The 13,534-nt window shown below is 48.9% G+C and overlaps 1 protein-coding gene across 1 annotated transcript in view; it reads left to right on the top strand.

Annotated features, from left to right (window-relative positions):
• LOC146856388 (17-beta-hydroxysteroid dehydrogenase type 6-like) overlaps nucleotides 1-3,975 on the top strand; it is a 102,907-nt gene extending 98,932 nt beyond the window's left edge. Inside the window, exons 4-5 of the mRNA XM_085654515.1 lie at nucleotides 1,121-1,284; nucleotides 2,073-3,975. Of these exons, the coding sequence (XP_085510641.1) occupies nucleotides 1,121-1,284; nucleotides 2,073-2,284 (376 nt within the window). The 3' untranslated portion in view covers nucleotides 2,285-3,975. The remainder of the gene's footprint in view (nucleotides 1-1,120; nucleotides 1,285-2,072) is intronic.
• The last annotated feature ends 9,559 nt before the right edge of the window (nucleotides 3,976-13,534 follow it).

Genomic DNA, 13,534 nt, shown 5'->3' with positions numbered 1-13,534 from the left:
TTAAAATTGTGTACATATATTTTTCTTTTATTTTTATCCTCTTAATCGTAGTGATGCTCTGATGGCTATTATCTTAAATTTCTATGAATTTTTACCTGTACGAATGTGTTCTTAAAACAAATGATTTTATCTAGTTGTTGTATGTGACACTTTTGAAGGCACTTTTGCAGAAATAAAGTAATTTGAAAGTAAAACAGTATGCCTGTGCAAAGTTAGTGACCACTTCAATAGGAAATGTGCTGTCGGGAAATGACAGTACGCTACCACACAATGCTTTAGTTACATTCAAAATATCGCCCCTCAACATGCCCATTAAAATTGGGAGAGTTGCCTAACTATCATTCTAAACAGTGGGTTGTAGGTCTAAAAGGTTTGGGAAACACTGGTCTAGCGTGATACTCCTCGCGGCAGGGTCATCTGCACTCCTTTACCTTTCTACTAGTCCTTTAGTCCCCTCATGAGGTGCTTCTCATATAATGATTAACATTACATGCCAGTTTGATTGTTGGAAAATCTGAAGCTCCCTCCCCCCGCTACCCCCCAGTCTTTCTGCCCAAACTACACCCCTGCCTGTTCCTCTGTGTCCAGGACCACACACGGGTCAAAGACGAGGCCTAGGCCTTAGAGCACAGGCTAGATTAGCAAGAGGTGGGAAACAAAAATCAGGATACCAGATACATGCAGTTGGGCACTCAGGGAGGGGGCACAACTGTGCACCATGCAGGGAACATTATCATCCATAATCCATCATTCCTGAACATCGTCTAATTGAGGACCAAGAACTGGGAGAACTAACTCCCTTTCAGAATGGGCTCACAGACTTAGATCCTAAAACTCAGTGGATTAGATTGTGGTTCGCATTGCCACACACACTGTAAAAAAGAGAGAAAAATGCGACTGTCTTCTACAGAGAAAAATTCCCTTGATGTTCGGACCCTACTGAGAATTTTTTAAATGGCGAGTTCCTGCTCCATTACCTTTTGTTTTAATATCCGAGGTGGCGCCATGCTGTCAAAGTGCTGTGGTGCAGGCTTTTGCTTGAAGCTCATGCTATTCATTAGTGACTTGCCTTTCAGAAGTATTAATTACCATGTTCTGTGCACTCTCCATCTTGTGTTAGGCGCGAACTTCGTCCATTTGGGGTAAAAGTTTCCATTGTGGAGCCCGGCGCTTTCAAAACAGGTATTGCAACCAAGCCAATCGTAGAGGAGAATTTTAAGGCCGTATGGGCCCGCGTGCCAAAGGACGTCAAAGAAAGCTACGGAGAGCAGTACTTCAACGCCTGTGAGTTCACTACGCATCTGCTATGAGAAGTGTGGTTACAAAATGTATCCTTTTATCTAAAGTGTGTTTGATACATCATTGTACTTCAATAATTGCATTACAGTAAGTGGAGGGTATTGCCATGGGATAAAATATCCATGGTATTATAGAAGGAATTAACCATGAAGTTGGTGCTTTAGGACACAATACTGAACTTCTGGCATATGATAGATTAAAAACAAATTGATGTCAGAGAGTGGAACAATAGAATTGCACTGTATTACATAATTCTATTTTATTAAACGTACCCCTGTGCGCTTCCCAAAAAACAAGAAATGCTACTATACGTGAATTTAAGTGTAGTTGAATGCACTGTGGCTAATCTTTAAGATCCTCAGGTAGGCTGTTACAAAGTCTTGGTGGTTGACAAAAGCTGTGGTACAGTGTTTTGGATTTATTTTTCATTTTTGGGGGGATTTCTAGGGGCAAACGTGATTTGCATTTGGTGTTCCTTTTTCCTCTTGGATTGCGGGGTTTATTTTAGACTGAAATGCAAGGCACTGTCAAAAAGGAGAGCTATTTGAAAGTGTATTCTGGCTTCAAGGAGAAGCCGATAGACTTATCTCATAGGTGTGATTTGATTGATTTTGTTTGTTTGTTTTTTCTATGGTAGAGTTAGTATTATAGAAAAGACATAAATTGCTGTAGGACATAATAGCAGCTTAATATTGTGCATCATAATAAGCGGTTTTTAATAAGTGCGTATGTGAGGATGTACTGTAGGCTCATCTTAAGTCTTCTCTTTGCAGACTGCAAAAACGTTATTGACCTGGTGACCAAAGGCAGCTCAAACCTGCACCTTGTAGTGGACTCATTGCAGCACTCTGTCATAGCCGTCTACCCGCAGACACGCTACTCCTGTGGCTGGGACTGCAAGTTTCTAGATCTCCCCCTCTCATACTTTCCGACCATCATCATGGATTACGTGTTGACCCGCTCATGCCCAACCCCTGGCCAATGAACGGTCTCATCTACTGAACAACTTTGAAAATGGCTGCTACCAGAAATGTATGTAACATCAGCATTCTATACTGGTTAACTGGTAGGTTATTTCCTCAGTATTAACAACTTCCTGTCAAACGGCCAATAGAACTGGAACAAACCTGGCTCATATTCCTATGGTAAACAACAGAAGACCGAGGGTACATTTTTATGGTGATGTCTGCTTGCTACATAAAGCCAAGTCTCTTCCTGAAGCTTCCAACTAAGAAGAGCCAAAACCTTCAAGCAAGCTTTTTCTTCTCAGTGGTTCCTGACTACTGAACAGCCTTCTATCAACTTGCAGCTGGGTTTCTCCTTCACTCTTCAGAAAGTACTTGAAACCTTCTTGTACTAAGTTCCGTCTGCTACACAGTCCTTCCTTTCTACTGTTCTTGAAAAGAATGTGAGGGTATTTCATGGTGGGATGTAAAGCTGCATAATTGTGTAGATGGGCACCTTGTAGAGATGCTTACAATCTTCTTCGTATTACATCAACTGATTATCTTTTTATGCTTTTATATTGCCTCCATCCTAAAGCACCCTAGTTGCATTATTGTTTTACGAAACAGTACCATAATTGACCACATTTCAATTTGCTTATTTAGTATACCCAATTATCACGTTATTTATTATTAAAGCTTTTTTCAATTAAATTGGAAGGAGTTTTTTCTAATTATATACCTGAAAAACACCCAATATGGTGCTCTTTGTAAAATGTAGTGCTCCTCTAAGAATATAATTTTTATCATAGTTAAAATTCTACTTTCAAAAGAAGCCTTTGAACTTCCAGGAACTGACTTTGGGTCTGATTTGGATCTTGGCGGACAGATTACTGCATCACAACTATCACGAATATCCCATCCCCCAAAAATATAAATCCCATTATATCCTATGAAATTGATATTTCGGCAGACAGGATTTCCATCACTGTTGTGATAGAGTAACCCATCCGCCAAGATCTAAATCGGCCCTTTGTCTTCGCACTATGAAATATAAAGAACACACTTTTTGGCAAACTGAGAACATATCCAACCTTTCTCCAATAAGCCTTTGGCCTCTGTGGTAGTTGTTTCTAGTATCCACCCTCCACACCCCACACCTGACAACCTTGTGCTTTCATGCTGGTGAAGTCGGAGGACTTAATGAAAAATCCTTACTCTTCAGATATACCAGAAGTAGACACTGTTAAGTCTGAAATAGCCAATCAGCTTCCAGGAAATTATTATAAAGTTCCTGAATGGCTAACCTTTTTGAATGTCCCTACCCCCATATTCATAAAATGTATTTCTAAATGAAACACAGTCAAAATGAAGACTGTGGCCTCTACCTACCGGTGAAATTTGTTGAGGTTCTGTTCACTCACGTGGCTCAAGATTTGCTGGCTACAATAGACCAGAATAATTAACTTAATGCTAAGGAAACTCTGGGAAATCATAAAAACTCTGGAACAGGAAAGTCTTTCTGGAACAAAAAGCTGAGGTTTCAAAGACCCGCAGATGGAAGGAATGTGAAGGGCATGCAGTAAAATGTTATGTAGAACTGAAATGCGTTCCATATCTCAAAATGCTGCAATCTGAATGTGATGAGCCAACAGTGATAAAAAAGACATTGTCGACAAAATACTGATGAAAAGTGTAACATGATGGAAAAGTTTGCAATAAACAACGAAAAAAACAGGAAGATTTGTGGGCTGAAACTAAATCTTTGGGACTTTGAGCAAAATTGGTAAAAACACAGAGAAGTAACAAGACGTGAAAGATGAAACTGATAGAGCTCAATGGTGCTCTTTTCATTTGTAGGGGTGCATCGTAATCGTGAGTAGTCTGCAACTGCATTTATTCTTTGTCGTATTAATATTAGGGTGTTAGAAATGTATCGTAAAAAATTATGAAGTCCATTAGGATGTCGGATGGTTGGACCACCGCGGCGCTGCGGAAAAATGCCTTTTTCCGCCCGCCAGCAGCGGACATCACGCCCGCCAAATTAGTATGGACAAACATAGGCCAATTCCCGACAGCTGCGGTGCGATGCGCACCGCCATCTAAGTGCGCCCGCCACCGCAGGGGTGGGAGCCAATGGAGACTCACCGCCGTGCGGAATGACGTCCGCTCCGCAAATTAGGATAACACAAGCAAGCAGACGCACCGCAGCGGAGACACCGCCCAACCAGAGACGGCGGAAGCTCGACAGCGGAGCGCGAAACCAGAGTCCTGGTCAAGACCGCCATGGACCCAGCTCTACACATCTTTCCGGTGCTGTACCTGCTACATCACCAGGAACTCATAGACCACCGTGGACGCCGCCGCAGGTACGCAACAACACAACACACGGCCTGACACCGGTCCCAAATACAAATCAAGCACCCTAGGGGGGACAGGGACAAATCCACAAGGGCAACACACATCACCCACCTGCCACAAAGTCACCCCGCTGCATCCTGGACACACAGCTACCGCCACCATGCAGCAATGTCCCGGTCACGTCACCGCAGCGGCGAACACAAGCAAATACATGCACACAATGCAGAAGGCAGGACCAGTGCCAGGCATGGACAGGGCACAAAGACCACAGGGACACACCCACTCCCACCACATACTAGCACACCCCATGAAGGCACATGACATGCGCCCCACCTGTGCACACCATGCACAACAACAAGCCAGTGCAATATACATCCTGCACCACACAACAAACAATCATGGAGACACACACTGCAGGAGTGGCTGCACAGGAACACACAACACACAGCACAGTAGCACAGGGCCAGGAAAACACACACAACGCCACACTCAGGGAAATATCAATGAGGACAAGCAACAAACAAGGAATCAACACCCAAATGGATACACAGCCTGCATAGTCACACATACATACAACTACCCCACAGGAGCACACCAGCAGCACTACACACAGGGTCCATCTACACACCTCAGGACTGACAAACACCAGTAAGAATCTACACACATACCCCCCTCACATCAGCAGCACACAACACCAGTGCCAAACACACTGAAGGCTGGCAATACTTGACAGATAATACACACACAAACAATCACACAGCCTGGGCTCAGTCACAGACATAACACACACACACACAGGGATGCCACCACTAATGTGGAAACAAGTACAACAGACAAACACATAGCCCAACAGAAACACACACAGAGCCACAACAACAGACCTGCCCTGTGCAGCTAAACTGTGGAAAGGCAATGGGAGCACAGACACAACAGGAGTGCACAACCCCATCACCCAGGAACAATGCAGAGACAACATACCACAACACACACAAGAAGTGCACCATCACAGAACAACACAGCCACAGCAAACAAATAACAGATGCACAGGCAGAACAATCACATAGCAAACACAGCACAACATCAGGAGATGCACACCAGGCAAACACAAGGCAACACACACACACACAGCACTGCATGCACAACAAGCGGCATGTGCACACCACGCATACCAGACACACACAGACATCAGTGACAGAACAGCAACCCACACAGCACAAAGACAACATCACACCCAGGAGGTGAAGCAAAAACACAAACAACACACATACATACAACACAACACCCAATAGATGCACAAGTCTGGACACAAAGGTGGAAACAACTTGACCACAGGACTGGGCAGCACACACAGTTGAACTGCATAGGAGCAACAATGACTGACAAACAGCACCAGAACATCACACATTACCCATTGGGGAAATGCCCCGAGTGACACATTGACCCTGGACAAAGAACTGCACCACAAAGCAAGTCATGGGGAGGCGCACACACATACAAAGCAAGGGGACAGCTCATACCAAAGTGAAGTGTACTGCATGTCAGTAGGGGACATTGTAGGAGTATACCATACCCAAAGAGAGGGAGTGCAGACCCACAATGGGTAGGCAGCTGAAGCACAGATAGGGGATGGCATAACAACACACACAACATGCCACACTGGAGGCATGAAGGCACCATGTGACAGCAAGGCATGAGAAAACACAACCACAACGGCAGTGTGGAGCAGCAGGTCTGCACAGTCTCCACAAACAGCCACCAGACACATGGATGTGCAACAAAACACAACACTGACTCACCAGTCACACACTCTGCATACTCACAAGTGACAAAAACAACAAGTAGGAGTCAGACAGAACTGCAAGGACACACCAACACACAGCACAGTGCACTACATACAACTCACACATGTGCATACAACCACATCCACAGGGCTGAACAATCAAAACAACAGGCACACAACTCCTGGGTGACATGTGTGTAGTTGACAGGGCAGAGGCATGTACACATCAACACTCCCCACAAACTCACCCCTTCACACTGCACGCTACCTGGCCATCCATGAGCACAAATGGAAAGTAAGCCATGGGACTTGGATGACTGGCCATCACAATATGACCACACATACACCACTGGGCACACAGAAAGGAAGAACACACATGCATGATGACCCTAGACAGCCTGCCTGCAATACTGTGTACAGAAACCCACTCTGTGCAGGCAGTGACCCCCCGATATGTCTACAATAGAGCCAACATGAACTAATCAAGTAAATGACTACTGCTAACCATTCGAAATTTACACCATTGCTACCACAAGTATCTGGGTCGAGAAGAAATGAAGACCCTGTCAGCCCTGAAAAAACAGAGAGTAAGTAAGCCCAAACATTGACCATGTTGAAGTGCCACACAGACCATGTGGCACAGTAAACCATTTACACACAGCAAATTATCTTTATTCAGTAAGGACACTGACAAAATAGACAACAGGAGAAACTGTCTTTATTCACATAGTGCACAGATAGGTACCATGAGAAGAGAAGAGCAAGGCACAAGATGGAGAGCATGTCCATGAGAAGCTGCACAGGCAGGGGGCACACAGCAGTGAACGACAAGGCCAGTGGGCAGGAGAAAGTGCAGACTGAGTCCATGAGAACATGCACAGGCAGGGGGCAAAACACAAGGCCAGTGGCCAGCCAAAGGTGCTGTCTGAGTCCATGAGAAGCTGCACAGGCAGGGGGCACACAGCAGTGAACGACAAGGCCAGTGGGCAGGACAAAGTGCAGACTGAGTCCATGAGAAGCAGCACAGGCAGGGGGCACACAGCAGTGAATGACAAGGCCAGTGGGCAGGACAAAGTGCAGACTGAGTCCATGAGAAGCTGCACAGGCAGGGGGACCACAGCAGTGAATGACAATGCCATTGGGAGGACAAAGTGCAGTCTGAGTCCATGAGAAGCTGCACAGGCAGGGGGCACACAGCAGTGAACAACAAGGCCAGTGAGCAGGAGAAAGTGCAGACTGAGTCCATGAGAAGCTGCACAGGCAGGGGGCAAATCACAAGGCCAGTGGCCAGTCCAAGGTGCTGACTGAGTCCATGAGAAGCTGCACAGGCAGGGGGCACACAGCAGTGAACGACAAGGCCAGTGGGCAGGACAAAGTGCAGACTGAGTCCATGAGAAGCTACACAGGCAGGGGGCAGCAATGTGCAGTACAGGCCCACCTGTGTAAGAGACAGGTGTGTGAGGGTGACTAACACTCAGACTTGGCTGTCAGGCGGACTGGGAGCTGGCTGTGTCTCGGGGACTGTTGGGGCACTTGATGGGGGAGAGAGCGGAACAGCTGAGGTAGAGCTATCAGTAGCTTGGGAAGCCGGAGGGCTGCTTGGACCAGGAGGTGTAGTAGCACGTGTAGGTGGAGTCATGCAGACGGGAGTCACTGTGTGGCTGGGAGATTGTGGAGGGGTGCCCTTCCACTTCTTGGGGATCCTAAATGGCTTGCCTGACTTTGGATCAATGGGAAGTGCTGTGGGCACAGCAGGCACACTCACCACCACTGCTGCAGCAGGTGCAGGCACTGGCAGCCCCTCTGGTGATGTGCTGGACCCAGCCTTGCTTTGCCTCTGCCCCCCCTCCCCTGTTTACTAGGTGTTACCCCTACAGTGCCCTCCAGCCCCTGCCTCACAGGGCTTCAAATGGGAGTCAAGGTGGTTGGTGATACTGCCTTGGAGCCCTTCCAAGGTGTACCCTTGGCATGCACCATCTCCTTGGTGAGCACAAACACTGTACAATTATCTTTGCGCAATGCTTTAGGGGCAGGAGAGTCCTTGGATGGGGAAAAGACAATTGAAGAATTCTACAGACTAGAACAGAATAAAAAATCACTGAAAGTTAAAAAAGACATTAAATCCTATGTTCTAGAGAGAACATACCCCTATCTACAAAAGGATTTCTATACTAACCGTACATACTCCAACCCTCAAAACACAAGACCTTGGGGTAGATTCAATAGGCGCAGCAATCTTGTGGGTTTTTCCGACACTTCTGTTGAATCATCTGACAGCTCAGACCAAGGTGAGACCCCTAGCACATCCAGTCGCCAACCAAACCAAACTTTTTTAGGCAGGGGGCAGAACGAACGCCCAAACAGAGGACGAGGCAAACGTCAATGGTACAACCCTCCGGGGGAACGCCAGACCCGCCAGAAGTTCTATCAGTGGTAACCCACACCATTACACCACAGACAATACCTATCTTTAATCTTTCCAAACATGTGTTGACTGACTCTGAACTGTCCATATTAAACAAAGGACTTTCCTTTGTCCCCACCATTAAGCCTAACTTTCTGGAGCTTCAAACAGAAATACTTAGATTCTTCCGTCGCATACGTCTACACGCATTCTTTCTACAAAACCCTTCTACCACGACCATCTCTAACACTCCACTTCGCCCTCTCTCCACCTTCTTCCCGAATGCAAGCATGTTCCCTAGTGAGATTATCACCTTTGAAAAATTGGTACTCAAAGACCTATCCATACTTGAGAACACTAAACGTTACATTCCATACAACATTACTATGGATGAGAAGAAAGCCATTGACACCCTCAAAAAAACAGAATCCCTTATTATTATTATTATTTTTTTTTTTTTGAAAAACCTTTATTTCTTCAAGAATCTGGACACAGCTATTCAGCCGACAACCCGGAGGTTCGGCAGCTTCGATAGGAGAGTACAAAGAATCGTCCACAGTACATTGAAGGAGCAGTAAGAAGGTTCCATTTTTAATAATTACAAACACACAACAAACCCCGGCAAGGCAACAACACTGAATGCCCACGGTGGTAGCCCCTCAGGGGGAGCCGGACCCCAATCGTCTAACAGTCACAGTACTATGATAAGAGGAAAAAGGGGGAAAAGCAGAGGCCCAAGAAGTCAATTAACCATCATATCTGCATACTGAGCTGGAAAGAAGGTCAAGAAGAAAGCTGTTCCTCGGGGGGATCCAGATCAGGGGCAAGACATATTCCCCCCCTGTATTGATTCCACCGCCCCCAGATGGCATGCCACTTCCGAGGGCGGCCTCTGGCGCAATATACTGTCTTCTCCCTGAGCATACTCCAGTCCATATTTTCTTTCCACGCAGTTAACGTGGGGGGCCCCCCGGAACCCCACAAGCGCGCGATGTCCCTCTTAGCAACCATGTTACCCAGGGTCACCCACTGGGTCTGTGCCTCATCATGGTCAGTGGGCCCCCAGACATTCAGGAGACAACACCGCGCTTCCGGCTGCATAGCAATGCCCGTCACCTCCCCCATCACCGCATGAACTCGCCTCCAAAATTCCGTGATGACACCACATTCCCAGATGATATGTAGGAAAGTACCCACCATACCGCATCCCCTCCTACATAGGCCTTCCTCAGAGAATCCCATATGAACCAGTCGCGGCCCCGTCACATACACTCGATGCAGGATCTTGAGCTGCACCAGCCTCAGACGCGACGGGATCGCAACCTCCTTAGGAGAGGAAACAGCAGACTGCCAGTCCTCATCATCCAACTCGAGTCCGTCCCTAGTCCACTGGTCCCGCAGCCCCAGTAGCATATCAGCCCGAACATTTATCAGTTTCTTGTAGATGAGCGAGATCGTGCTCTCCGGCATATGGCCATCAAGGATCCGGTCCTCCAAAGGAGAGGACTCAGGCACCTTCTCACCCTCCACGAGGACTGAGCGCAGGGCATGACGCACCTGAACATATCGGACAAACTCAGACGACCCCAACTCATACTCCTTCTGCAACTCTTCAAAGGACTTCACCCTACCCTTAATCAGCATATCTCCGACCCTGGAGATGCCGATCAAGTCCCATTTATCAAACCCTTTCGTATGCCAAAGCCTACCCAACCTTTCAGATTCAAACAACGGGGCAGCTAGGGTGAGCCTATCCTTCCAGCCCAGAGAGTCAGTCGCCATCTTCCATACACGCACCGCCACCCCAGTGGGCCCCGTGAGGGATGAGTCGAGGGACCGCGAGTACAACGCCCTAAGATAGTTCCCACCGCGTAACAACCATTTGTCCATGGCATATCCAGGGCTGAGGGCCGGGCCATAGAAACCGTGGTTAATCGCGGACATCTGGGTGGCCCAGTAATAGCGTCGGATGTCTGGAAGCGCGATACCCCCGTCATACCATGGAAGCGTCAATTTAGCAATCGCTATCCGCGGCCGCCCATCCCACAACAACGTCCGTTGGAGGCTTTCGACCTCCCGAAAGTACTTGGCCGGCACCCAATCTAGAGTATTTTGCAATGCGTAGAGGAACCGAGGAAGGGACATCATTTTGAACAAGGCAGTGCGCCCGACGAGGGAGAGCGGCAGCCTCCGCCAGCCCTCAACATCCCGCCGCAGGCGCGCCAGGGGGGGGAGCAGGTTTCTCTCATACCGCAATGCGGGGTCCATGGAGATAAAGATCCCCAGATACACGAAGCCCTGCTGAGCAATCTGGATCGAACAAGTTCGCGGGACCGGCGGAACCTCACCACTCAGGACGTATAAATACGATTTACTCCAGTTGATGACGAGACCCGAAGTCCTACCGAAGGATGTAAGAACGTCACAGACCACTATGAGTGAGTTCTTGGGTGAGGCGAGATACAACAAGATGTCATCAGCATATAGCGAAATGCGGTCCTCGTGTTCGGGCGACCACCGAAGGCCACGTATATCCGGGTGCCAGCGTATCCACGCCGCCAGCGGTTCAAGAGCGAGGGCGAACAACAGAGGCGACAGGGGGCAACCCTGCCGAGTCCCCCTCCCAAGCCGGAACGGAGTCGATGCCCGGCCATTTACCACCACACTCGCAAGGGGTCCCTCATACAGCAACCTCACCCAGCTCACAAAACCAGGGCCAAAGCCGAACTTGGCTAGCACAGCCCACAAATACTCCCATTCCACCGTATCGAAGGCCATCGTGGCATCAAGAGACGCCACAATAGCCGGTTCTCGCAGCGTGCCAGCCCTGGCGATCACCCCATGAAGGCGCCGAAGGTTTCCACGCGGTGTTGCGATGCGGAATAAACCCGGATTGATCAGGGTGAATCAAGTCTCCAAGTACCCTGACCAATCGGCCCGCCAGGATTTTAGCCAGGATCTTCGGCTCGGCGTTGAGGAGTGATATGGGCCTATATGAGGCACACTTATCTCGGGGTTTACCATCTTTATGGATCACAACAATTGTCGCCAGCCTCTGGTCCAACGGGAGGATCCCACTCCCCCGCGCCTCCACGAACATGGCGCGCAGGTGAGGGGCTACCCTATCCGGGAACAGTTTATACAGGTCAATCGGCAAGCCATTCGGGCCCGAGGCCTTGCCCGAGTTCAGCGCGCGAATAGCTCCCGCCACCTCATCGACCGTTAAGTCTCCATCAAGATCATCTCTATCTACATCAGAAAGACAGGGCAGAGCGATATCCCGCAAGAGGTCACGTGAGTCCTCGGGCGGCCTATCCGACACTGAGGCATAAACCTTACGGAAATAGTCCGAGAAACACTGGACAATCCCCTCAGGTTCCACAATCACCTCTCCCCCCTCCCCGGTCAGCTCCGGCACTACTCTATTAACCCGTTCTTTTTTATCCAGCCAAGCTAGGAGCTTCCCGGCCTTGTCACCAACATCATACAGGCGGCCCTGCTGTTCCCTACTGAGGGTCTTAGCGGCATTTGCCACAAGGTCCTTATACTCGGCTTGCTTCAAGCTCAGCTCATGCAGTGAGGCCGCTGTTACCTCCTCCTCTAGCGCTCCCTCCAAAGCCACGATCTCCTCCTCCACCTGCATAACCTCGCCATCTCTCCGCCGCTTGGCTGCCACTACAAGTGAGAGGGCCTCCCCTCGCAGCACGGTCTTAAATGCTTCCCAGAGCGACACTGCCGAGTCCACGGACCCCTGATTATCCTTGAAAAAATTATCAACTGTCTTCACCAGTGCGCTGCGCATCTTGGAATCTCGAAAGTACCAGGGGTTAATAGGAGCCACCCTTCCCCCTCCCTCTCGGCCGACATCCAGCCTGACCCACACTGGCGAATGGTCCGATATGCCACGCGCCATGTGCCTGGCCTCAGACACCAAAGGGGCGTGCACGGCCAAAGTGAGCAGATAGTCAATCCTAGAAAGGCTACCATGCGCCCCGGAGTGGAAGGTGTATTGACGCTGTATGGGGTGTCGGAGCCTCTAGCAGTCTATCAGGCCGAGTGTGTCTAGGAAGTCTGGAAGCCACTTCTGAGCCCCCCCTATGTCTCTGGGCGGGTACCTATCCAGCAGCCCAGAGCCGACAGCATTGAAGTCCCCCCCTACCACTAACATACCCCCCGGGAGATCCAGCAAGGCCCTACCCAGATCTACAAACGTGGAGGCCTGCAGGGCTGGAGGGACATAAACCGAAACTAAAACCAAAGTTCTACCTTCCCACCTCCCCGCCACCGCCACAAACCTCCCCCTATCGTCAACAACGGTGGAGTCCACCTCAAATGGTAGCGAGGCCCTGACAAGGATGCCCACACCCCTAGACCCGGAGGAAAATCCCGAATGAGCTATGAATTTATAACCCTTCCTATTAAGAGCATAGCACGTGTTACCTATAAGGTGTGTCTCCTGCAGTAGGGCAACATCTGGCATTGACCGTTTCAAGTGTTGCAAAACTATCCCGCGCTTAATGCGATCCCCCAAACCATTAACATTCCAGCTAATAACACTTAAACCTCTACCCCCCATCCCCAAACACAAAGAGGCCCACCCTCCCCCCGAAGAGCCACCATGGGACAATACCGAAGATAATCACTACGCCTTGCAGAAACAGACCCCCCAACAACAACCCCAAAATCCCAACCATCCCCCCCACCCTGCACCCCTGCTGCAGCTTACAAAGCCCCCCCAACTTGCAG

The sequence above is a fragment of the Triturus cristatus genome, chromosome 4_1 (assembly GCF_964204655.1).
Source record: "Triturus cristatus chromosome 4_1, aTriCri1.1, whole genome shotgun sequence".
NCBI classification, from domain to species: Eukaryota; Metazoa; Chordata; class Amphibia; order Caudata; family Salamandridae; genus Triturus; species Triturus cristatus.
Note: the sequence above shows the minus strand (reverse complement) of the source record. Positions and strands in the feature narration are given on the sequence as shown.